This window comes from Oncorhynchus gorbuscha, linkage group LG01 (assembly GCF_021184085.1).
Source record: "Oncorhynchus gorbuscha isolate QuinsamMale2020 ecotype Even-year linkage group LG01, OgorEven_v1.0, whole genome shotgun sequence".
NCBI lineage: Eukaryota > Metazoa > Chordata > Actinopteri > Salmoniformes > Salmonidae > Oncorhynchus > Oncorhynchus gorbuscha.
Genome location: NC_060173.1, coordinates 62,654,355 through 62,682,294, shown reverse-complemented (window position 1 = coordinate 62,682,294; position 27,940 = coordinate 62,654,355). Strand labels below are relative to the sequence as shown.

The 27,940-nt window shown below is 44.4% G+C and overlaps 1 protein-coding gene across 4 annotated transcripts in view; it reads left to right on the top strand.

The window, feature by feature from the left end:
* brsk2a (BR serine/threonine kinase 2a) overlaps positions 1 to 27,940 on the top strand; it is a 545,611-nt gene that overhangs the window by 342,510 nt on the left and 175,161 nt on the right. For all 4 annotated transcript variants that reach the window (XM_046358089.1, XM_046358080.1, XM_046358106.1 and 1 more), the window contains exon 3: positions 26,691 to 26,776. In XM_046358089.1, coding sequence (XP_046214045.1) covers positions 26,691 to 26,776 — 86 coding nt within the window. The remainder of the gene's footprint in view (positions 1 to 26,690; positions 26,777 to 27,940) is intronic.

Genomic DNA, 27,940 nt, shown 5'->3' with positions numbered 1-27,940 from the left:
TGTTGGTATTGGGATTGTAGCTTAGTGGGGTATCTAGCAAAGTCTATAGCTGTCTGGAGTGGTTCTCAATCAGAGGCAGGTGTTTATCGTTGTCTCTGATTGGGAACCATATTTAGGCAGCCATATTCTTTGAGTTTGTCGTGGGTGATTGTCCTTAATGTCTTTGTTCCTGTCTCTGTGTTAGTTGACAAGTATAGGCTGTTTCAGTTTTCGTTACGTTTATTGTTTTGTAGTGTTTGTGTTAATTCGTGTTTACGTTTGTTGATTAAACATGGATCGCAATCTACACGCTGCGGTTTGGTCCGACTCTCCTTCACACCTAGAAAACCGTTACAGAATCACCCAGCACAAACGGACCAAGCAGCATGTCAACAGGCAGGAGCCACAGGAGAAGCAACAAAGGCAGCAACAGCGGCGCAATGAGGATTGGACATGGGACGATATATTGGATGGCAAGGTTTGCTACACATGGGAGGAGATCCTGGCGGGAAGGGATCGCCTTCCATGGGAACAGGTGGAGGCAGCGAGAAGAGCAGAGGCAGCCGGCGATATGAGGGAACATGGTTGGCAAGGAAGCCCGAGAGTCAGCCCCAAAAATGTATTGGGGGGAGGCTCACAGGGAGTAGGGCTACGCTAGGTAGGAGACCTACGCTAACTTCCTGTGGTTACCGGGGGGCTAGAGAGACCGGGCAGGCACCGTGTTATGCAGTGGTGCGCACGGTGTCCCCAGTGCGGGTGCATAGCCCGGTGCGGTATATTCCAGCTCTGCGTATCGGCCGGGCAAGATTGAGCGTCGAGCCAAATGCCATGAAGCCGGCTCTACGCATCTGGTCCCCAGTGCGTCTCACCAGGCTTCCTGTGCGTGTCCTCGGTTCAGTACCACCAGTGCCAGCACCACGCATCAGGCCTACAGTGCGCCTCGCCTCTCCTGCGCTGTCGGAGTCTCCCGCCTCTCCAGTGCAGTCGGAGTCTCCCGCCTGTTCAGCGCAGCCAGAGCCTTCCTCCTCTACAGCGCTGCTGGAGTCTCCCTCCTGTTCAGCGCAGCCAGAGCTGCCAGTCTACATGGAGCAGCCAGAGCTGTCAGTCTGCATGGAGCAGCCAGAGCTGTCATTCTGCAAGGTGCTGCCAGCCTGCATGGAGCAGCCAGAGCTGCCAGCCTGCATGGAGCAGTCAGAGCTGTCAGTCTGCATGGAGCAGTCAGAGCTGTCATTCTGCATGAAGCAGCCAGAGCTGTCAGTCTGCATGAAGCAGCCAGAGCTGTCAGTCTGCAAGGAGCTGCCAGTCTGCACGGAGCCGCCAGAGCTGCTAGTCTGTAAGAAGCCGCCAGAGCTGTCAGCCTACATGGAGCAGTCAGAGCCGCCAGTCAGCGTGGAGCAGCCAGATCTTTCAGTCTGCCAGGATCCGCCAGTCAGCCAGACTCTTCCAGATCTGCCAGTCAGCCAGACTCTTCCAGATCTGCCAGTCAGCCAGACTCTTCCAGATCTGCCAGTCAACCAGACTCTTCCAGATCTGCCAGTCAACCAGACTCTTCCAGATCTGCCAGTCAACCAGACTCTTCCAGATCTGCCAGAACTGCCAGTCGGCCAGGATCTGCCAGTCGGCCAGGATCCGCCAGTCAGCCAGAATCCGCCAGATCCGCCAGTCAGCCAGGATATGCTGAGACCACCAGCCAGCCAGGATCTGGTAGATCTATCTACCTGCCTGAACTTCCTCTCACTCCTGAGCTTCCTCTCACTCCTGAGCTTCCTCTCACTCCTGAGCTTCCCCTCAGTTCCGAGCTGCCTCAGTCCCGATCTGCTCCTCAGTCCAGTGGGGTTCTGGGTGAGGACTACTAGGCCATGGTCGGCGGCGAGGGTGGACTATCCAGGGACGCGAGGAGAGGGGACTAAGACATTGACTGAGTGGGTCTACGTCCCGTGCCGGAGCCGCCACCATGGACAGACGCCCACCCGGACCCTCCCTATTGTTTTGAGGTGCGTTCGGGAGTCCGCACCTTAGGGGGGGGATTCTGTCACGCCCTGGTCGAAGTATTGTGTGTTTATCTTCATGTATTGGGTCAGGCCAGGGTGTGACATGGGGTTTTTGTATTGTGGTGTGTTTTGTCTTTGGGTTTTGGTGTTGGTATTGGGATTGTAGCTTAGTGGGGTATTTAGCAAAGTCTATGGCTGTCTGGAGTGGTTCTCAATCAGAGGCAGGTGTTTATCGTTGTCTCTGATTGGGAACCATATTTAGGCAGCCATATTCTTTGAGTTTGTCGTGGGTGAATGTCCTTAGTGTCTTTGTTCCTGTCTCTGTGTTAGTTGACAAGTATAGGCTGTTTCGGTTTTCGTTACGTTTATTGTTTTGTAGTGTTTGTGTTAATTCGTGTTTACGTTTGTTGATTAAACATGGATCGCAATCTACACGCTGCGGTTTGGTCCGACTCTCCTTCACACCTAGAAAACCGTTACAGAATCACCCACCACAAATGGACCAAGCAGCATGTCAACAGGCAGGAGCCACAGGAGAAGCAACAAAGGCAGCAACAGCGGCGCAATGAGGATTGGACATGGGACGATATATTGGATGGCAAGGTTTGCTACACATGGGAGGAGATCCTGGCGGGAAGGGATCGCCTTCCATGGGAACAGGTGGAGGCAGCGAGAAGAGCAGAGGCAGCCGGCGATATGAGGGAACATGGTTGGCAAGGAAGCCCGAGAGTCAGCCCCAAAAATGTATTGGGGGGAGGCTCACAGGGAGTAGGGCTACGCTCGGTAGGAGACCTACGCTAACTTCCTGTGGTTACCGGGGGGCTAGAGAGACCGGGCAGGCACCGTGTTATGCAGTGGTGCGCACGGTGTCCCCAGTGCGGGTGCATAGCCCGGTGCGGTATATTCCAGCTCTGCGTATCGGCCGGGCAAGATTGAGCGTCGAGCCAAATGCCATGAAGCCGGCTCTACGCATCTGGTCCCCAGTGCGTCTCATTGAGCCGGCTTACATGGCACCAGCGTTGCGCTCGGTGTCTCCGGTTTGCCTGCATAGCCCAGTGCGGGCTATTCCACCTCGCCGCACTGGCAGGGTGACCGAGAGTATTCAACCAGGTAAGGTTGGGCAGGCTCGGTGCTCAAGAGCTCCAGTGCGCCTGCACGGTCCGGTCTATCCAGTATCACCTCCACACCCCAGCCCTCCGGTAGCAGCTCCCCGCACCAGGCTTCCTGTGCGTGTCCTCGGTTCAGTACCACCAGTGCCAGCACCACGCACCAGGCCTACAGTGCGCCTCGCCTCTCCTGCGCTGTCGGAGTCTCCCGCCTCTCCAGTGCAGTCGGAGTCTCCCGCCTGTTCAGCGCAGCCAGAGCCTTCCTCCTCTACAGCGCTGCTGGAGTCTCCCTCCTGTTCAGCGCAGCCAGAGCTGCCAGTCTACATGGAGCAGCCAGAGCTGTCAGTCTGCATGGAGCAGCCAGAGCTGTCATTCTGCAAGGTGCTGCCAGCCTGCATGGAGCAGCCAGAGCTGCCAGCCTGCATGGAGCAGTCAGAGCTGTCAGTCTGCATGGAGCAGTCAGAGCTGTCATTCTGCATGAAGCAGCCAGAGCTGTCAGTCTGCATGAAGCAGCCAGAGCTGTCAGTCTGCAAGGAGCTGCCAGTCTGCACGGAGCCGCCAGAGCTGCTAGTCTGTAAGAAGCCGCCAGAGCTGTCAGCCTACATGGAGCAGTCAGAGCCGCCAGTCAGCGTGGAGCAGCCAGATCTTTCAGTCTGCCAGGATCCGCCAGTCAGCCAGACTCTTCCAGATCTGCCAGTCAGCCAGACTCTTCCAGATCTGCCAGTCAGCCAGACTCTTCCAGATCTGCCAGTCAACCAGACTCTTCCAGATCTGCCAGTCAACCAGACTCTTCCAGATCTGCCAGTCAACCAGACTCTTCCAGATCTGCCAGAACTGCCAGTCGGCCAGGATCTGCCAGTCGGCCAGGATCCGCCAGTCAGCCAGAATCCGCCAGATCCGCCAGTCAGCCAGGATATGCTGAGACCACCAGCCAGCCAGGATCTGGTAGATCTATCTACCTGCCTGAACTTCCTCTCACTCCTGAGCTTCCTCTCACTCCTGAGCTTCCTCTCACTCCTGAGCTTCCCCTCAGTTCCGAGCTGCCTCAGTCCCGATCTGCTCCTCAGTCCAGTGGGGTTCTGGGTGAGGACTACTAGGCCATGGTCGGCGGCGAGGGTGGACTATCCAGGGACGCGAGGAGAGGGGACTAAGACATTGACTGAGTGGGTCTACGTCCCGTGCCGGAGCCGCCACCATGGACAGACGCCCACCCGGACCCTCCCTATTGTTTTGAGGTGCGTTCGGGAGTCCGCACCTTAGGGGGGGGATTCTGTCACGCCCTGGTCGAAGTATTGTGTGTTTATCTTCATGTATTGGGTCAGGCCAGGGTGTGACATGGGGTTTTTGTATTGTGGTGTGTTTTGTCTTTGGGTTTTGGTGTTGGTATTGGGATTGTAGCTTAGTGGGGTATTTAGCAAAGTCTATGGCTGTCTGGAGTGGTTCTCAATCAGAGGCAGGTGTTTATCGGTGTCTCTGATTGGGAACCATATTTAGGCAGCCATATTCTTTGAGTTTGTCGTGGGTGAATGTCCTTAGTGTCTTTGTTCCTGTCTCTGTGTTAGTTGACAAGTATAGGCTGTTTCGGTTTTCGTTACGTTTATTGTTTTGTAGTGTTTGTGTTAATTCGTGTTTACGTTTGTTGATTAAACATGGATCGTAATCTACACGCTGCGGTTTGGTCCGACTCTCCTTCACATCTAGAAAACCGTTACAGGTTTTGCCATGCCATTCTGTAATAAATAAGCTACCTCACTTTTCATTACCTCCCTTTTCTTTGGATTAACCCAGTACGGATGCTGACGTATAGGAACAGCGTTGCCAACATCCACGTCATGTTCCAAGATGGACGTGCAACTTGTAACATCCTGAAACACATTGAAACAACTGTTTATCAATAGGATAAGATCCTTAGTTTGATTGTTATCCAAATGTTCCATTTGAGAGGATAACTTCTTCAGCATCTCTGAATTACATAAGCGTTCACACTGCCGTAACGTATGGCGTAACTCCAACCCGTCCTCCTTCTCCTCCTCTAGGTCCCAGCCAGGCTTCAGCACCACCTCAGCCACACTGGAGACGGCGGGCTGGACCGTCTTTCCTGAGGAACTGTTGGGAGAATCACACACATAATATATTTTCAGCATGTTAACATGACACAAACGGGAAGAATGCCTTCGATCTGGAGTCTTTATCCCATACTTGGTGTCACCGAGTTTATTTTCCACGAGATATGGTCCAGAAAAATGTACCGACAGAAATGAGCCAGGGATTGGCAACAAAACTAAAACTTCATCCCCTGGTGCAAAATAACGGCCAACAGCCTTTTTGTCATAATGCAACTTCATGCATTTATTGAGACGAGGAGAGAGCCTTTTGGGCTAACGCACAGGCGGCGTGCAGTCTCTCCCGCATCTTACTGACATAATCCCAAACATTTTTAGTGCCACTACTGGGTGTAGGAGATAAGATATGCTCATTCAAAACCTTCAGAGGACCCGGTGAGGTGTGTCCAAACACAAGGTCAGCAGGGCTGAACCCTAAGGACTCTTGTATCGTTTCCCTTTACAGAAAATAGGACAAAGGGCACCCCCTCATCCCACTCGATACTGGTATCCATGCAATACTTGCGTAGCTTTGCCTTCAGCGTCTGATGCCAGCTTTCGAGAGCCCCATTACTCTCTGGATGACACCTACTGCAGACCTGATGGGAAATACACAGCTTCTTTAACACATTTGAGAAACGTTTTGACATGAAGTAGGATCCCGGATGAGTTTGGATTACTTTCGGGAGTCCAAACGTAGAGAAGAACTTCACTAGTGCCTTCACCACAGTCTTAGCCGTTATCATACGAAGAGGATTACCCTCTGGGTATCGAGTAGCACTGCACATTATTGTTAGTAGGAACTGGTTACCTGACCTGGTTTTCGGCAATGGACCTACACAATCAATTATCACTCTTTCAAAGGGTTCTCCCACCACAGGAATCGGGTTGAGAGGCGCTCTAGGAACTGTTTGATTTGATTTCCCAGTGAGTTGACATACATGACATGTTTTACAAAATTGGACCACGTCCGACTTCAAACCTGGCCAGAAAAAATGACTAAGGAGTCGGTTATAAGTCTTTGTGATCCTCAAATGTCCGGACCACGCCTGGTTATTGGGGAGTGACAACACCTGCTGTCGGAACGGTGTCAGAACAACCACTTGACACACTTCACTCCAGTCACTAATGGTGTCATTGAGCTGCCCATTTACTCATCAAAACTCCTGCTTTCATAAAGTAGGCGGTCTCCTTAGTTTTAGCTTCCTCAATGGAAATTACCGAAGCAAAACACTTGCGACGACTGGTGTCTCCTTTTTGACATTCAATCACCTTCTCGGGGGTGACATACAAAAGAATGTCATATAATTGGGGCGCGATTTCGCTTTCCCCTGCCTTAGTTTTTACCCCTGTAAAAATTGTCTGCCTTGCAGAAGGAATACTCGGTGCATTGTCTTCTACCTCAAAATTCTCAAAAATGAAACTAGCCAAATCCACCACATCTCCAAGCTTGCGAGATTGTGCCCACAAGCAGGAAAAACATGTTTGAACCAATTTCTCATCTGTAGTTCTGATTTCTGAGTTGTCAACTACCTCTAACACAGGAGTGACGTTACCACCAGCAATATCATTCCCTAGTAGCAATGTGACTCATTTTACTGACAGTGTAGATACTACACCAACATGGAAACGTCCTGATAGCAAGTCTGACACTAAGTGAACCCAGTGTTTTTTTTATATATATTTTTTATTTTACCTTTATTTAACCAGGCAAGTCAGTTAAGAAAACATTCTTATTTTCAATGATGGCCTGGGAACAGTGGGTTAACTGCCTGTTCAGGGGCAGAATGACAGATTTGTACCTTGTCAGCTCGGGGGTTTGAACTCGCAACCTTCCGGTTACTAGTCCAACGCTCTAACCACTAGGCTACGCTGCCACCCCAATGGTAGAGGTACAGTTTTTGTCTCTATCCCCTGTAATATGACATGCGAGCCACAATACGTTTCAGGAGACCAGGGTAAAGCATCAGTAACGATTACTGACTGCACCGCCCCAGTGTCTCGTAGGATTTGGATAGGCTTTTGATCAGCTTGTTCTCCAGTTAAGGAAACACAACCGGCAGAGATAAACGGAGCACAGACAGGATCCTGTTTCTCAAATGCTGAATAATTAACTCGGGTCAACGGACGAGCCAAAGACTTGACTAACCCCAAAGTTTTCATTTTTGGGGACGGTGACTGGGACTGTTTCGGTTTATTTTTCAAAACTGGGCAGTCCGCAGTCACATGACCCTTTTGGTGACAGTAAAAACATTCACGGATTTCATGAAAAGGCTTAGGGTTGTCAGAGGAAAAGCGACCTGAACGAGGCACTGATGATGTAATCGTTCGGCCTTTAACCTCTTGCTTCTACCTGGCACGCAGGCGTCCCATCTAGAGCTCTGGAAATGCAAATGCGCTACGCTAAATGCTAATAGTATTAATTAAAACTCAAACGTTCATTAAAATACACATGCAGGGTATTGAATTAAAGCTACACTCGTTGTGAATCCAGGCAACAAGTCAGATTTTTAAAATGCTTTTCGGCGAAAGCATGAGAAGCTATTATCTGATAGCATGTAACACCCCAAAAGACCCGCAGGGGACGTAAACAAAATAATTAGCATATTCGGCGCTGCACAAACCGCACAATAAAATATAAAACATTCATTACCTTTGACCATCTTCTTTGTTGGCATTCCTAGATGTCCCATAATCACTATTGGGTCTTTTTTTCGATTAAATCGGTCCATATATAGCCTAGATATCGTTCTATGTAGACTGTATGATAAATGAAAAAAATAGCGTTTCATAACGTAACGTCATTTTTTAAAATTCAAAAAGTCGACGATAAACTTTCACAAAACACTTCGAAATACTTTTGTAATGCAACTTTAGGTATTAGTACACGTTAATAAGCGATAAAATCTATCAGGAGGCGATGTAACTTCTATAGTGTCGTCTGGAAAAAAACATGGCCGGAGAGAGCTCGACCAAAACATCCGGTCGGAGACCGGAGGGAAGGAGTTCCCTTGAACCAGTTAGACCAAGAATCAATTGCGAATCAAATGACAAGACTCTAGACAACGTGTGGTAGCTGTAGGCGCTGAAACCTCGGTCTCATGTAATTCGGTTCACTTTGAACAATTCCTGGAAGTAAGCGCAAGGATATTTATTTCCATTTTCAGTGATCAGGTTTTCCTGCGCTATTCGATGAAACTCACGCTCTGTTAATGTCACAGCCATGATTTAACCAGTTTTATAAACGTCTGAGTGTTTTCTATCCACACATACTAATCATATGCATATACTATATTCCTGGCATGAATAGCAGGGCGCTGAAATGTTGCGCGATTTTTAACAGAATGTTCGAAAAAGTAGGGGGTAGGAGTAACAGGTTAAAACAAGGCGCACCAAAGACAGTCTTATGTGTCAAATCATACTCATCTGCCAACACTGCTGCTTGGGCCAATGTCGCCACTTTCTGTTTATTTAAATTAACTACAATTCTATCAGGGAGGTTGCTTTTAAAATCCTCTGACAGCATCAAATCCCGAATATCAGCAAAGGTGTTAGCTTTGCTGGCTGAACACCATCGATTAAACAGAGACTCTTTGTCCCTCGCAAACTCAACAAACGTACGGTGAGAGGATTTCTTGTGGTTCCTGAAGCACTGTCGATAAGCTTCAGGCACCAACTCATAAGCCGGAATGGAGGGACTAAAGCTATATTTTTACTCACATCGAAGTGGGCTTGATGATGAGCAGCTTTTGGAGTTGCACTGAAGCCAGCGTCTAGCTCCAGTTGTCGGATCCTCAACTCCTTGTCGGCTTCTATTTTCCTAATTTCAAGATCAAAATTCATCTGTCTCTCCTTATCTTTTTGCTGCATTTCTAAATGGGCCAGCCTCACCTTCAGCCTAGCGGTCCCGTCTGAACGACCCAAAGAAGAAGATAAAGGGTTAAATCGGGGCAATGTAAAGAGAGTGGTGGTGGGCTGTGAACAGGAGGGAGGGCGATTAGGTGGGTGGGCGGGTGGGATGGACTGGATGGACGGACGGAGGGGTGTAAGGAGGGATGAAGCATGGACAAGAAGGAGGAAGAGAGGGAGGGAGAGAGAGAGACAGAGGCAGGGCGGGAGGATGGGACTGACAGAGGGAGAGAATTCGCTGCATTTTAGAAAGTGGGTCGCCACTATAGTACTGGATGGACAGATGGTAGAGGAGAAGGGTTGTGGGAAGATGAGGGATTGAAGAAGAGCTCAGAGTTAATGGCCAATGATGTTGTTTTTCCAATAGAAGCCATTTTGAACACCATCCATTGAGTTACTGGTCTCCTGGTAAGAGACAAAAGCCCTTACGCAGAAAAGAGTGAGATTGTGGACTCCCTATGCTCCTAAGGGATCTAAGAGTACTAATGAAGCCTTGAAGTACATGTGAGCATTAGAGCCTAAGGCCGGTATCATGTAGCAACAGTATGGTAAATGTAGAGTTATAGTTACAGTATAAGGCCAAATGGCCCCCTATTCCCTGTATTGTGCACTATATTTGACTAGCAGCCAAAGGGAACAGGGGGCCATTCAGGACACAGATATGTTACTTTAAGTCCTTGCTTACTTCTCTCATTACAATTAACTGAAACAGCAAAGCTGTTAGGTTTAAGCTGAGCAGTCTATTTCTCCGACAGCTCATCTTCCACAGTCATACAAGAGTGGGGAACCAAGTGTTTACAGGGAACTAATACTCACACTATACCCCTGCCTCAGGTGGTGAAGGGCAAGGTGTAGCACTGCTGATAGCGCCTTTTAGCAATGGAATTAGCCCTGATTAGCCTAGCCCAAATTCCCAGTGATACAGCATGCGTCCACTAATGCTGATAAGTGACACTACTTTCGCAAGATGTTCACAAAAGCTGGGTACCTAATTCTCCTCTATGGAGATCCCTATCCTTGTACCTGGTGTTGTTTTTCCCTCACCAGCACTAATAACTATAGTAAAATAGGACATACCTAGTTAAATAAAGGTGAAATAAATAAAACAATTCCACATTTCCACTGTAGGTGTATTGTTCAATAAAATCAATGTTCTGTTCTCAGCCAAGGTTCTGAACCCAACCATCTGTCTTGTATGTGAAACCATGCCTTGTTGCCTGAGTGAATAGCAGAGGATGTGTAAGCTACCCTCCAAACAACAGTTATACTTAATAGAAATGTCCATGAAGTCAGCTGTGTGACACAAAGGAGAGAAGCGAGGGTAACTTAGGGCAGAGGGGAGACAACTAGAGGGTAGCAATGGAGAGATGAAAGGAGGGTAGTCGAGGGAGCATGAAAGCAGGGTCATAGGGTCACAGACGCGAGGGAGGAGTAGGCGAAACGACAGAGCTGCGAGGGGAGCGTTCCAAATCCGTTTGGCTCTGTGCTTCCGTGCTGATCCCCCATGGCAGGTTCACGCACTGCCGTCGCCCACATTGACGCAAATCTGACTTGAGCACCTCGGTTACAGCGAAAGCAGATTCAGCCGCCTCCAAATCCAGCCCATGTCTCCAAGACTTTGCTTTGTAAACAAAAATGTCCAAATAACCAAACACAAGCATTTCTGCTTCTACACTGCTGTCAACTTTCTCCTCATGTTTTTCTCCTGTAGTGTACAAGGAATAGCCTGCTTAGAGGTTTGAAGAGATTGAATAGACCTAGGTGGACCTCTCCTCAGCCATAGGCTGTACTTTACGTAGACAGTTTGATTATGTTGGTGCATTGATTTAAGAATCTACTGGGTGCTTTGTGTTTTGGTTTGTTTGACCTGCATTTGCAAATGTATTAGACAGCACAGTCAGAAATGTGAGAGTGTGGAGGGATAGACAGAAGAAAAGGGCTGAGACAGGATCTGTACCCACGTCGCCACAGGTGAATAATGTGTTCAAGGGGCTAACCACTACGCTGGACTCCTCCACATTTGCACCATTTCCGTTCAGCTACGTTTCAGTGTCAATTCAATCGACCCTACAGAAGATTTGTTTGGACAAGGGATATTTCAGGAACTCCTGAGTTGTCGGTTCGAAGTCTACAGCGTCGTCACATTAACATGAGCTAATTCCCAAGATTTGTTTCGACGCGTTATTTTAGTAACCCCCGTATTGTCGCTTCGTTTAGGAGACCTTGTGACCTCCCTTTTATACACACATTTTTGTGGTCACACTCCATTTCTCACTGTCAATCGTAAATGATACTTAGTCAAGTTTTTTTGGGTGAAACGTTCATACAGTGTCTTTACGACAACCATTTTATCTCAATCAGTTTCATGGGGATATGCATTTAAACCTTCTTGAGTTATAAAGTGTTGTTTCAAAGTAGCTTTTATCCCTTTCATACTAAGATGTTTCCCGACAACTTTTCCATAATGATACGTTTTCACGCCTTTTCTTTATATCTGACAGTTATTGCCGGTATCGTCAAACGAGCTAATAAACATTTTGGTAAAGTTCTGCCTAGGGCTGCTGACATCAGTCACAAGTCATGAAGGCAGTCCAAATTCCATGTGACCGTTTAATCACGTTTTTTAGGCTTCTCCAAGCTCTGATGCTGCTGATGGTCATTAGTTGCCTACCAAACTTGCAAACTGCCTTGTACTCAGCACTCTATTGTCCCTCTAATCACTCTGACATCAATGCAAATGTATTCAAAAATGTAAATCAAACTTAATAAGCTTTACAAGGGGTGTAGAGCCTAACTGGCATACATAAGCAGTGTGTGAGTTTCAAGTTTGGGGAATAATATTTTCACCATAAAAATGCACCTTTATAATAAAAGTGTATCAACTAGTGTAGCCCATAGCCATTTGGCATCGGCAGATCAGGACCTGACACAAGTATAACTCAGAGAATTCTGTTCTGTTCTCCTGAAATAGACTACATTTTATTCATATCATGCTTCTTTAGACCTGTCTATAATAAATAATGGATTTATTGTAAAGGTGTAGGCGATATTACATTGACTTATTATACTTTTTAAAATGTAGATGTTCCAAAGGTCTGCATCATGTGTGGAAGCCACAGCCCTAGTTCTGTTTAGTATGACATGTAGCCACAGTGGACTACGCTCTTAAAACTCCTTAGGACTAGGTTTCCCGTCAGCAGGACACCTGTCGACAACTTTCGATGAAATTGGAGGACGCGCAATTCAAATAAATAATCATAAAATTATGGATATTAAACATTTAGGTACACACAGGTGTTTTATATCGGTTAAAAGTTTAAAGTCTTGTTCATCTAACTTGCATTGTCCGATTTACAATAAAAATTACAGGCCTCTCTCATCTTTTTAAGTGGTAGAACTTGCACAATTGGTGGCTGACTAAATACTTTTTTGCCCCACTGTATGTGTGTTTCAAAACAAAAAGGGGGTGGGCGGGGTGTGTCTCTGCATGGGGCGTTTGAAACAAAAATTGTGTGTGACTGTTTAGGAATGTGTTTGCATCTCTTCAATTCGGCTTGGCACTTTTGATTGTTTACCACACATGCCTTTCAAATACGTATTTTTCTCACCCCCAAGGATGTGGGAGGCTAAAAAGTCAAACAACCCCGGCAGAATATATCTTGTTGAGACAACCTCCTACAGTTTAAAACATATGTTATTTCTAATCAGCGCATATACTAACGGCCCACTCCACCCAGGTCTATACATTTCTATCGGACACCCTCCTAGCTGGCTACCCCTGAGGTTGTAGGAAATCAAAAGGAAATACCGGCAGAAAGAATATGTCGAGACACCCTCCTGTGGTTTTTGGGTCTCTAAACATTCTGGGGATACTATATGACCATTTTTGCATACAGGATGTCGCCCGAAAAACGTCGCCCGAAAAACGTCACCCCCGCTCTGTGAGCTCATTACGGAATATCTCTCCTTAGAGCCACGACCACGGATCGAGGCTAGTGACAACAGATAATATCCACTCTGTACAAACAGCAAAAGCGCAACTCCAGACAAGGCCAACAGCCCCGAAGAGTTAGCAGCCCAGAACAGCTAAAAGATCAACTGTGAATCTGACCTAATGGAGCTTTCTGAAGGTGAGTTAGTGAAAATAATATATTCGATTTGGTTGCGTTAGATATTTTCTGGAAAATGTTTGGACATTACATTTTGATATTATTGTAATATTAAACAGGAGTTATATGTTTTTTAAACCGAGGACAACAATTTTTTAGGTAATATGTATAATGCACATATTCTTATCATTTAAAAATGTATATTTATAGTATAAATGTATGTTAATATTATCTAATGTTTGTAGGGTGTCTGTACTTTACCCAGTAGCTACAAGGAATAAATGATCTGGAACCGCCTTCGTTAGAATGGGATTCAGCGGCGCAAAACATGTGCAGCCAGTCCCCATCACACTATTGTCGACATAAGTCCAATAATGAAATCCATAAGAATATTTATACATTAAAACAAAAAGTGTGCACCCTATATTAAAACCTACTTTTGTGTTTACAGCTGACAGACCGCAAAGAAGGATCCCGGCTGCAATATGGACTCTGAACAGCGGAGACGCTGAAATGGATGCTATTCTCCCATTCTGTACGAACTTTTTTTCAAACAAACCGAGAACTGAGGGTATAACCATCACATCAACTCCCCCGGGAACCCCGGGAACCTCCACCCACTCGCTACATATTCCAGACCCAAACAAGCAACGCACAACTCAGGTGCAAGTGCATTGCGCAGAATCACCCCAGCCCGAAAAGTGTTACTGGGCCGGAAACTTACTGCTTCAAGAAACGGCGCTACAGGGACACGGTATGAAGCCATTATATATTTTTTTTTTATTAGTTATACATATTTTATTATTATTTATACATTTTTATAATTGAATATGTTAAAAATATGACAAATAATGTTCTTTCAGACGCCCGGCAGAATCTGGAATTCTTGGTGAAAAAAGTCTAGAGCCCAAGGTTTCCTCGATCCGTCAGAATAACCCTCATCAAAAAAGCTGAGGTAATTTAATTATGTATTGTTAATATATAGTATTATATCCGAAATGTATTTAAAAAAATGTAATCTAATATATTTTATGTTTAATAACCTATTTTGTATGTATTATTTTCTTTCAGACTCCTCCCCAGCGTATAACAGCACAGAAGACCCTACACAAAGAGAGCACGCGGAGGATTTCGGCGCACAGGACATCCCCAATAAAACACCGAAACCGGATGATTTCAAAGTTTTAAATGACATTTCAGAGGTTGACGACTTGATGTTATGTGAAGCAGCCAACCTTCTCGATTCATCCAAATTATTTTGTAGAAACAACCGAACCTGAAATAAAACAAGCTACGTTTCTCACTGTATTTTCCGGTGCTCTCAAACGCCAAAAACGTTTGCTACACAAACGAATGGTGGCCATACTCGAGCGGCAATCCTTCTGGCATCGAACAATGACAAGTTTGTTAACCTCTTGCTCCTACCTGACACGCAGGCGTCCCATCTAGACATCTGGAAATGCAAATGCAAATGCGCTACGCTAAATGTTAATAGTACTAGTTAAAACTCAAACGTTCATTAAAATACACATGCAGGGTATTGAATTAAAGCTACACTCGTTATGAATCCAGGCAACAAGTCAGATTTTTAAAATGCTTTTCGTCGAAAGCATGAGAAGCTATTATCTGATAGCATGTAACACCCCAAAAGACCCGCAGGGGACGTAAACAAAATAATTAGCATAGTTGTCGCTACACAAACCGCACAAATAAAATATAAAACATTCATTACCTTTGACCATCTTCTTTGTTGGTACTCCTAGATGTCCCATAATCACTATTGGGTCTTTTTTTTATTAAATCGGTCCATATATAGCCTAGATATCGATCTATGAAGACTGTGTGATAAACGAAAAAAATAGCGTCTTATAAAGTAACGTCATTTTTTTTAATTAAAAAAGTCTACGATAAACTTTCACAAAACACTTCGAAATACTTTTGTAACGCAACTTTAGGTATTAGTAAACGTTAATAAGCGATCAAATTGATCACGAGGCAAAGTATATTCTTTAGCTGTCCGTCTGGAAATAATGTCCGGGTAAATCTCAACCAAAATATCCGGTCGGAGGCTTGAACAAATGGCTTGTCTCTTCTTCGTTTGACCAGGAAACAAAGCCTAGGCAAATGACAAGACTGTTGACATCGTGTGGAAGCTGTAGGTATTGCAACCTCAGCCCCATTTATTGTAGTTCGCCTTTATCAATGGGTTGAATTGGCGGATGGATATATATTTCCATTTTCAGTGATCAGATTTTCCTGCGCTTTTCGATGAAACACACGTTCTGTTATAGTCACAGCCGTGATTTAACCAGTTTTATAAACGTCTTAGTGTTTTCTATCCACACATACTAATCATATGCATATACTATGTTCCTGGCATGAGCAGCAGGGCGCTGAAATGTTGCGCGATTTTTAACAGAATGTTCGAAAAAGTAGGGGGTAGGAGTAACAGGTTAAGCAGCAATCCGATTAAAAAACGCAAATACAGACGCTAAAAACCTATATGTAACATGTATCCTTCCAGAATACCACAAGAAAACACATAATTAATTACCCAAATGGATGAGCCAACAGACATGATTGAGACAGTTGAAACCCTGTTATCTCAGATACCGCCCGAACTCCAAGATTTAATTAACCAGATGAATGAGGCTGGGTTAACATCAGACATAATTACGATAGATGAAACCTTATTATCCCAGATTCCCGCCGAACTCATAGAATGAATTAATCATATAAATGAATCCGGGGCGACCGATGAAAACCTGTTATCCCAGATCCCTGAAGCCCTCATATCTTTAATTAACCAGATGAATGAGAGCATAAGATCTTCTACACAGGACCCCACACAGACCCCGCCATTAACTCCCATGTCAGAAGAGTCTGAAATGCAAAACAATGTTTTTCAGGAATTGACAAATTGTCTAATAAATCAGGAGGGAGATAGTCAAGATAGAAGTGTCCGGGTTGTGTACCGAAATAAATTCAGCAATACAGAGATTCAACAGTTTTTCAATTTCACATGGCTGAATCAGAAACTTGACTATGCAGTGTTTTGTGTAATGATATTGGATACTCTGAACGAACTGTTAGACAGGGCAAGCGATTATGGCGAACCTCATGATGTCTTACAGTTGGACATTTGTGGAGATAGCATGCAAAACACTGTATCTCTTATTTTACCCAATGACGAAGCAGATCTTGAACAATTGATAGCCCTGTTGGAGTAACTTGTTCAGTCAAATGTATCAGTCATAGCCGATAGGAATAAACAATAAAAGGGCATACCTCATAAACGTTCACAATCCTGGTAATAAGCTATGCTTTGCAATAGGCCTAGTACATTTACTCAAACCTGGATGTACGGATCTAGCGGCGTTACACAAGGCTAGAGAGCTCCAAACGGCCGTGGGTCTAGGTATACAGGATGTGGTGGCATTCTCCGACATAGTCAAATTTGAAAACTTTCTGAACATCAAAATTGTGGTTTTGTATCACAGCAGAGCTAATGCAGCTCTCTTGAAATTTCAAAACAACCCACAATCTCACCCGCAGATTCTGTATTTTTATGTGCAAAACTACCATTATTATGCTATTACCAACATCACAGCATTTTTAGGAGCACCATGTGTCCAGCCTGTCATACCGGCTACAGCCGAAAGGGGGGAGCACTCGTGCCATTATAACTGTTCAGTATGTCTTGATGAAAATTGTCCGATGAAGCCCTTAAACCTGACACTCAGTGCGGATTGTCACCGCACATGTCATTCGGCCTACTGTTACGAAAAACACAACATGGCACCCCAAGGCCTGTAAATTTGAAAGCAGTTGTGACATTAACAAGAAATGTCCAAAATGCCATTGCAATTACAACCTTAAAATAGACAACCCTAAACCTCATGTGTGTGGAATCATACATTGCCCAATCTGTAAAGGGCCTTTGAAAAGCAGAGACGCTGAAGTGGTTCAAGAAGTGCCACACGAGTGTTATATTCAGCCCTTTGCTGAAGATGAACATTCAGAGAAATATGTGTTCTCTGATTTTGAGACTAATCAGCAATCAGGGGTTAATTTGCCTATTTTTGTATCTACCATGACTTTCAAGGGTGACAAGAGGTCGGCAGAGTGGCCCAATTGTGCACTCCTCTTTCTAAAACACATTGGAAAACCACGGTACAGAAACTTCACGTTTATAGCGCACAATTCTAGAGCCTATTACTCCTACCTGCTTTTGAACCCCTTGATACAGCAAGGCGTTGCACCTTGTGTTTTGTAGACCCTGCCTTCAACCAGAGATACATTGTCAGTTTAAGCTTCATACCCATGAGATTGGCTCAACTGCCAGAGGCCTTGGGTTTTGAGAACTCTGTGAAAGGCTGGTTCCCCCACTTCTTCACATCTGAGGAGAATCTCCATTATATTGGAGCTTATATCCCAGCCCCGAAATGTACGGGTGTGATCAGATGTCTCCCAAAGTGCGAGAGAGATTCATGACGTGGTACGCGACAGTATGTCACAGCACTTTTGATTTCCAAAAAGAGATGGAATCATACTGTGATAATGATGTGGTTATGCTTCGTGACGGATGCCTCAGACTCAGAGAAGAGGTAATCAAAGATGCAGGCATCGACCCTTGGAGTTGTACAACTATTGCATCGGCATGCATGAAAACCTATCGTACACACTTTCTACCTACTGCATCTATAGCTATCCCCTCGCCTGACAACTAACGACGTCAATTCAAGTCAAACTCTAGTGGGTCCATTCAATGGTTGGAGTACTTGGCCCAACATGCTTTGAATAGGGGTGAGAAGGCGTTTGGGCCTCATCATGTAGATGGATACATACAGATTGACGGTGTTGAGACCGTGTTTGAGTACAACGGTTGTTTCTTCCACCATTGTAAATCTTGCTTTGTGCCCCAGGCCATGTGTGTCCTAACCCAAAATACTTTTGGGGAAATGTACCAAGAGTTTCAAGACAAATTGGAATCTTTACAGGCTACTTACGGGTTAAAAGTGAATGTGATGTGGGAGCATGAATGGATTGCACTCAAAAAGTCTGATCCTCATGTTCAAGCCTTCCTTTCCAGCTTTGACACACCAGAACCCTTGGAACCACGACAGGCCTTGTATGGAGGACGTACCAATGCTTTGACATTGAGGTATGTAGAGCTACCTGACGAGACAATAGGATATGTAGATTTTACATCCCTTTATCCTCATGTAATGAGTTCCTCGTGCTATCCTATGGGGCATCCTGAAATTATTCACAGCGACTTTGAATTACTCCAAAACTATTTTGGTCGGGTCAAAGCAACCCTCCTAGGGGTTTGTTTATACCAGTGTTGCCTTACAAGGGACCTCAAGGAAAACCTTTGTCGCACCTGCAGTGAAAACAACAACCAGGAAATGCCTTGTGATCACTCAGATCAAGAAAGAGCCCTGACAGGTGTATGGTTCACAGTTGAATTCTCTATGGCTCTAGAGATGGGGTATCGTGTGGCCAAAATCTTTGAAGTGTGGAACTTTTCCAGGACATCAGACACTCTTTTTAAAGAGTACATCAAGACCTTCTTGAGATGCAAGTAAATTGCTTCAGGCTATCCTGTATCGGTCACAGATCAAGAGAGCAAAGAGATGGACATTCAAGAATATCACGACAGAGAAGGCATACTTCTTGACCCTGACAGAATAGAGGTCAACAAAACCTAAATAAATGTGTCAAAATTGTACTTAAACTCCCTTTGGGGGAAGCTTTCGCAGAGATGCAATATGCTAACAACGTCGATCATTAAAGACCCCAAAGAATTTGGGGAATTTGTTTTTTCGGACCAATACGAAATTTCACATTTTTCATTCTTGGGTCAAGACATTTCCCTGGTGCAATGCAAGAAGTGGGTTCTACCCCCGGGTAATGTAAATGTGTTTCTTGCAGCATTTACCATGGCCTATGGCTGACTTGAACTGTACACCTTCATGGAGCAGCTTCAGATGCGGGTTCTTTACCACGACACAGACTCTGTGGTCTATGTAAGCAAACAGGGTGATTGGAACCCCACACTTAGCAACTATCTGGGTGGTTTAACTCTTGTAACGACCCATCCCGGATCCGGGAGCATTGTCATCAACTGACACTAATTAGCACAACGAAATGGACAAATATTACTAGAAAATATTAATATTCATGAAATCACAAGTGAAATATATTGAAACACATCTTAGCCTTTTGTTAATCACCCTGTCATCTCAGATTTTGAAAATATGCTTTACAGCCAAAGCAAGACAAGCATTTGTGTAAGTTTATCAACAGCCTAGCATAGCATTATGCCTAGCTAGCAGCAGGCAACCTGGTCACGAAAATCAGAAAAGCAATCAAATTAAATCGTTTACCTTTGATGAGCTGTTAGTGCACCTCGTTTGGCTGAGAATTCGACCGGAAATTGCGGTCACGACAACGCCGACAAATATTCCAAATTAGCTCCATAATATCGACAGAAACATGGCAAACGTTGTTTATAATCAATCCTCAAGGTGTTTTTCGAATATCTATTCGATAATATATCAACCGGGACAGGTGGCTTCTTAGTAGGAAAGAGAGAAACAATGGCCGTATTTGTCTCTTACGCACAAAACACTCCAGCTGACCACTGACTCCAGCTGACCAATGACGCAATGTTCATGTTCAGGCTCATTTTTCAAAATAAAATCCTGAAACTATGTATTGTGACACTAGACACATTAGGGAAGCAATAGAAAAAGGAATCTGGTTGATATCTCATTCACTGCTCAATAGGGACGCATAGGAACGCAGAGCTTTCTAAATAAGAGTCCCTTCCTGATTGGATTTTTCTCAAGCTTTCACCTGCAATATCAGTTCTGTTATACTCACAGACAATATTTTTACAGTTTTGGAAACTTTAGAGTGTTTGCTATCCTAAGCTGTCAATTATATGCATATTCTAGCATCTTGTCCTGACAAAATAGCCCATTTACTTTGGGAACGTTATTTCTTTCTAGTTCCACTAGCGGAACCCCTCAACAACATTCTGCTGAAAAGGCAGACCGCGAAATTCAAAAATATTTTTTATAAATATGGAACTTTCACACATGAACCTCTCTTGGGCAGCATTCGGAATTTTGTATGAAAAGCATGCCCAAATGAAACGGCCTAATACCTGGGCAAAGAAGATATGATATACATATAACTGGACGATTTGGATAGAAAACACTCTAAAGTTTCCGAAAACTGTTAAAATAGTGTCTGTGAGTATAACAAAACTAATTTAGGAGGCGAAAACCTGACAAAAATCCATTCAGGAAGTAGTTTTTTGGGAGGTTTTGTAGTTTTCTATTCAATGCCATTACAGTATCCATTGACATAGGACTCCACTTGCAGTTCCTATGCCTTCCACTAGATGTCAACAGTCTTTAGAAATCGTTTCAGGCTTGTATTATTATAAATGAGGGAGTAAGGCCAGTCTGAACGAGTGGACCCTATTGTGACGCAGAATTTTTTTCATACGCATGTGCATTTCTTGTTTACCTTTTATATTGACAATGTTATTGTCCGGTAGAAATATTATAGATCATTTAGGCTAAAAAACAACCTGAGGATTGAATATAACATTGTTTGACATGTTTCTATGAACTTTACGGATACAATTTTGATTTTTTGCCTGATTGTTTTGACTGAGTTTGAGCCTGTGGATTACTGAAGAAAACGTGCTAACAAAACAGAGGTTTTTGGATAACAAAAGGAACATTTATTGAGTAAAATAATGTCTTCTGATTGCCACCATATGAAGATCATCAAAGGTAAGGGATACATTTTATCTCTATTTCTGAGTTTTGTAACGCTTCTGCTTGGCTGGTTACTGTTTGTAATAATTTGTAAACTGGGCTATGTTCTGGGCTAGGTATGTTCTGGGCTAGGCATGCTTTCATCGAAAAGCATTTTATAAATATGACACTGTGGTTGGTTTGATAAGAAGTTAATCTTTAAACCTATGTAAAATATGTTTTGTTATCTGAATTTTTATAATGAGCATTTCTGTAATTGAATTTGGCGCTCTGCAACCTCACTGGATGTTGGCCAGATGGGACGCTAGCGTCCCACATACCCTAGAGAGGTTAATCTTGTTAATCTACCCATCGTGTCCAATTTCAAAAATGCTTTGCAGCGAAAGCACAACATATCATTATGTTAGGTCATAGACAAGTCAAAAAAACACACGGGCATTTTGTCAGCCGAAGATATGAGTGACAAAAAGCTGAAATATAGATAAAATGAATAACTAACCTTTGATGATCTTCATCAGATGACACTCATAGGACATCATGTTACACAATACATTTATATTTTGTTCGATAATGTGCATATTTATATCCAAAAATCGCAGTTTACATTGGCGCGTTAAGTGCAGTAATGTTGTGATTCCAACACATCCGGTGATTTTGCAGAAATACTCATATTAAACATTGATACAACTGTTATTCACATAATTAAAGATAGACTTAATGCAACCACTGTGTCAGATTTCAAAACAACTTCACGGAAAAAGCATAATCTGACAACGGCGCTCAGAGCCCAATCCAGCCAGAAAAATATCTGCCATTTTGAAGTCAATAGAAGTTAGAAATAACACCATAAATATTCACTTACCTTTGATGATCTTCAACAGAAGGCACTCCCAGGAATCCCAGTTCGACAATAAATTATTGATTTGTTCCATAAAGTTCCATAAAGTCCATAATTTATGTCCAAATAGCCACTTGTTGTTAGCGTGTTCAGCCCAGTAACCCATCTTCATGATGCGCAGGCACTTCGTCCAGACAAAAACTCGAAAAGTTCCGTTACAGTCCTTTAGAAACATGTCAAACGATGTATGGAATCAATCTTTAGGGTGTTTTTGACATAACATCAATAATCTTCCAACCGGAGAATTCCTATGTCTGAAGAAAAGCACTGGAACGAGAGCTAACTGTCGGGAGCGCACGTCACGAGCCTGTGACACTCTGCCAGACCACTGACTCAAACAGGTCTCATGAGCCCCTCCTTTATAGTAGAATCCTCATTCAAGTTTCTAAAGACGGTTGACATCTAGTGGAATGCAACTTTATCCATATCCCACTGTGTATTCGGTAGGCCAAGCTTTGAAAAACTACAAACCTCAGTTGTCCCACTTCCTGGTTGGATTTTTCTCAGGTTTTCTCCTGCCATATGAGTTCTGTTATACTCAAAGACATCATTCAATCAGTTTTAGAAACTTCAGAGTGTTTTCTATCCAATACTAAACTGATATGCACATATTAGCATCTGGGACAGAGTAGGAGGCAGTTCACTCTGGGCACGCTATTCATCCAAAAGTAAAAATGCTGCCCCCTATTCCAAAAGAGTTAAAGTGACTATGTATAGATGGCAACAGAGGGTGGCAGTCTGGGTAGTCATGTGACTAGATGTTGAGGAGTCTTATGGCTGGGGGTAGAAGCTGTTTTGAAACCTCTTGGACCTAGACTTGGCGCTCCGGTACCGCTTTACGCGTGGTAGCAGGGAGAATTATCTATGACTAGGGTGGTTGGAGTCTGACAATTTTTAGGGCCTTCCTCTGACACCGCCTGGTGTAGAGCTTCTGGATGGCAGGATGCTTGGCCCAAGTGATGTACTGAGCCATTCACACTAGCCTCTGTAGTGCCTTGCGGTTGGAGGCCGAGGAGTTGCCATACAAGGCAGTGACGCAACCTGTCCGGACGCTCTCGATGGTGCAGCTTTAGAACCTTTTGAGGATCTGAGGACCCATGCCAAATCTTTTCAGTCTCCTGTGGGGGAATAGGTTTTATTGTGCCCGCTTCACAACTGTCATGTTGTGTTTGGACCATGATAGGTTGTTGACAGGGCCAGGACTCTGACCTCCTCCCTATAGACTTTCTTGTTGTCGTCGGTGATAAGGCCTACCACCGTTGAGTCATTGACAAATGTAATGATGGTGTTGGAGTTGTGCCTGGCCGTGCAGGCATGAGTGAACAGGGAGTACGGGAGGGGGCTGAGCATGCAACCCTGAGGGTCCCCTGTGTTGAAGATCAGCATGGAACATGTGTTGTTACCTACCCTTACCACCTGGGGCAGCCGCCAGGAAGTCCAGGATCCAGTTGCAGAGGGAGGTGTTTAAGTCCCAGGGTCCTTAGCTTATTGATGAGCTTTGAGGGCACTATGGGAGTTGGACACTGAGCTGTAGTCAATGAATAGTATTCTCACATAGCTGTTTTTTTTTGTCCAGGTGGGAAAGGGCAATGTGGAGTGAAATTGAGACTCTATCAGCTGTGGATCTGTTGGGGCGGTATGCAAATTGGAGTGGGTCTAGGGCTTCTGGGATGATGGTGTTGATGTGAGCCCTGACCAGCCTTTCAAATCACTTCATGGCTACATACGTGAGTGCTAAGGGTCGGTTGTCATTTAGGCAGGTTACCTTAGTGTTCTTGGGTACAGGCACAATTGTTGGTTGCTTAAAACATGTTGGTATTACAGACTCAGACAGGGAGAGGTTGAAAATGTCAGTGAAGACACTCGCTAGTTGGTCAGCGCATGCTCGGAGTACACATCCTGGTAATCCATCTTCACCTGCGGCCTTATGAATGTTGACCTGTCTAAAGGTCTTACTCACATCGGCTGTGGAGAGCGTGATCACACAGTCTTCCGGTACAGCTGGTGCTCTCATGCCTGTTTCAGTGTTATTTGCCTCGAAGCGAGCATAGAGGTTTAGCTCGTCCTGTAGGCTCGTGTAACTGGGCAGCTGTTGGCTATGCTTCCCTTTGTAGTCTGTAATGGTTTGCATGCCCTGCCATATCTGATGAGCATCAGAGCCGATGTAGTACACCTCGATCTTAGTCCTGTATTGATGCTTTGCCTGTTTGATGGTTCGTCGGAGGGCATAGTGGGAATTCTTATAAGATTCCGGGTTAGAGTTCCTTGAAAGTTGCAGCTCTAGCCTTTAGCTCAGTGAGGATGCTGCCTGTAATCCATGGCTTCTGGTTGGGGTATGTACGTACGATCACTGTGGGGAAGACGTCATTGATGCACTTATTGATGAAGCCAATGACAGATGTGGTGTACTCCTCAATGCCAATGGAGGAATCCATGAACATATTCCAGTCTGTGCTAGCAAAACATTCCTGTAGCTTAGCATCTGCTTCATCTGACCACTTTTTTATTAATCTAGTCACTGGTGATTCCTGCTTAAATGTTTGCTTATAAGCTTGAATCATGTGGATGGAATTATGATCAGATTCGCCAAATGGAGGACGAGGGAGAGCTTTCTATGCATCTTTGTGTGTGGAGTATAGGTGGTCCAGATTTCTTTTCCCTCTGGTTGCACATTTAACATGCTGATATAAATTTGGTAAAACTGATTTAAGTTTCCCTGCATTAATGTCGCCGGCAACTCGGTGCGCTGCTTCTGGGTGAGCATTTTCCTGTTTGCTTATGGTGGAATATAGCTCAATCAATGCTATCTTTGTGCCAGCCTCTGACTGTGGTGGTATGTAAACAGCTACAAAGAATATAAGTAATGTGGTCTGCAGCTTATAATGAGAAACTCTACCTCAGGCGAGCAATAGCGCGACACTTCCTTAGATATCGTGCACTAGCTGTTGGTAACAAAAATATACAGACCGCCACCCCTTGTCTTACCAGACACCGCTGCTCTATCGTATAATCAATATGTTGATATTGTCGTCGTTCAGCCACGTCTCCATGAAGCATAAGATGTTACAATTTTTAATGTCCCGTTGTTTAATCTTCCCAATAACTCGTCCATTTTATTGTCCAAAGATTGCATATTTGCTAGCAGAATTTGGTAACATACCATGACCATATTATGGCAAGAACAGCTCAAATAAGCAAAGAGAAACGACAGTCCATCGTTACTTTAAGACATGAAGGTCAGTCAATCAAGAACTTTCAAGAACTTTTAAACTTTCTTCAAAAGGCGTCGCAATCACCATCAAGCGCTATGATGAAACTGGCTCTCATGAAGACCACCAGAGGAAAGGATGACCCAGAGTTATCTCTGCTGCAGAGGATAAGTTCATTAGAGTTAACAGCCTCAGAAATTGCAGCCCAAATAAATGCTTCACAGAGTTCAAGTAACAGACACATCTCAACATCAACTGTTTAGAGTAGACTGCATGAATCATGCCTTCATGGTCGAATTGCTGCAAAGAAACCACTTCTAAAGGACACCAATAAGAAGAAGAGACTTGCTTGGGCCAAGAAACACGAGCAATGGATATTATACTGGTGGAAATCTGTCCTTTGGTCTGATGAGTCCAAATTTGAGATTTATGCTTCCAACTGCCGTGTCTTTGTGAGACGCGGAGTAAGTGAACGGATCATCCTCCGCATGTGTGGTTCCCACCTTGAAGCATGGAGGAGGATTCTGCAGTGATACGCCAACCCATCTGGTTTGCATTTAGTGGGACTTTCATTTGTTTTTCAGCTAGACACCTCCAGGCTGTATAAGGGCTATTTGATCAAGAAGGAGAGTGATGGAGTGCTGCATCAGATGACCCGGCCTCCACAATCACCTGACCTCAACTCAATTGAGACATTTGGGATGAGTTGGACCGCAGAGCGATGGAAAAGCCTACATTCACAAAATTCTCTGGGTGATGTTTTTCTAGGTCGCACAGCTAGATATTTAGGAGCAATTTAGAGCAGACCGAAAATGGCTTTTGTTAACTTGAGCTAGCTAGCTGTTGAGCTAGGTTAGCTAAGGAAACGCGCAGTAGTTCAACGTTGGCTAGCAATTAATATACTTATAGACAAGGCAAGGTACCTACCTGGCAGCTGCTGAAAATATTCTTCCACCTCACAGCCTCTTCAATAAGACATTTACTAAAACAGTCTGAGCTTCATGTGTCTCACCCGACAGCATAAGTTTGGTGCCTGCAATGGATCATTTGAATCTACAGTAAGCATAAGCTATTACTGTAAAGAAATACAGTATGTTAGAGTATTTTTTACAAGAGGCTTTCAAATGACAGTTAAACACACTAGTTTTCCGTATGTTACCCATAATGCAGTGCAATCTACAGCATGAATGCTGTAAAACACATTTATGGTATTATACTGTGCATCCTACAGTGTTTTACTGTTGAAAATACAGAAAGGTCTTACAGTGTAGGTCTACTAAGCTACCACTCGTGCACGGGAGGTAGAAAAGGCTTATGCAGACAAGAATGTGCTTAAAATGAGCATGTTTGTAAGGAGGTCATATAAACATTTTTTTACAGGCAAAATACCATCAATCCTACAGTATGTGGAAGCAGTACTACAGCGTTGTTTCGAATTATGTACAGAGAGTACATTTTAGAGTAGATGGTCTTAACAATCTGTAGCATACCCCTGAAGCCTGTGTGCTCAGTTGTCAGTCCCCTGTATAGGTTTGAGGAGGATAAACTAGTTTTTCTGTGTCCGTGTTTTGTTTTTCTCTTACAGGTTGAGCGGGAAATAGCGATTCTGAAGCTCATAGAACACCCTCACGTTTTAAAGCTGCACGACGTCTACGAAAATAAGAAATACTTGTGAGTATCGTTATCGCCTCTATGAATTCAATGAAATTGTTATGTTCCAACATGGGGGAGGGTATTAGCATCTGAAGTGTACTTAGCGTCCAATAATTGCATTGGTATTGTAATATTGAAGATAGCAGAAATGATACACCACTTCACATGATACAATGATACATCAAGATACACCTCTTCATCCTTAAGAGTCAGGGGCTACTTCCTGTTTCACCTGCCATTGTGTCGGTCCCAGTCATCTGTAATAGTGAATATTATGACAGGGAACGATATTAACTCTGTCTCCCCAAACACGTGATAGTCAACAAGATCAAACCCTCTGAGCTTGACAGCCAAACAGCCAAACAGCCAACCCTTTCTGTTAGGCTCCGCACTCAGATATCAAAGCGAACCATCTGATTGGTTCCAGGCAACACTGAATGTGACAGAAGGGTAGATGGCCCATTAGTGTGAAGCTAGTCGTTTATTCATGCTCGTTTGAGAGTTTGCTAATAGGGCCAGAAACCCTCTATTATGTAAACACTACGACATCCTTATCAGAGTTTGCCTCTCAAATGGAACCCTATTCCCTATACAGTGCACGACTTTTGACCAGAACTCTACGAGCCCTGGTGAAAATAAATGGTCTTAATAAAGAAAAGAGTGCCATTTGTAACACAGTCGGTGACGGCACTGCATTAGCGAACATTAGCCATGGAGAGTGACACCCTCATCAGTCTGGTCCAGCAACACACACACGCACACGCACACGCACACGCACACACACACACACACACACACACACACACACACACACACACACACACACACACACACACACACACACACACACACACACACACACACACACACACACACACACACACACACACACACACACACACACACATTGCTGACAGGTGTGTAAAATTGAGCACACAGCCATGCAATCCCCATAAACAAACATTGGCAGTAGAATTGCCTTACTGAGGTACGCCCGGTGACTTTCAACATGGCACTATCATAGGATGCCACCTTTTCAACAGGTCAGTTTGTAAAAGTTCTGCCCTGCTAGAGCTGCTATAGTCAACTGTAAGTGCTGTTGTTGTAAAAAGGAAACGACTAGAAGAAACAATAGCTCAGCAGCGAACTGGCAGGCTACACAAGCTCACAGAGCGCTACGCC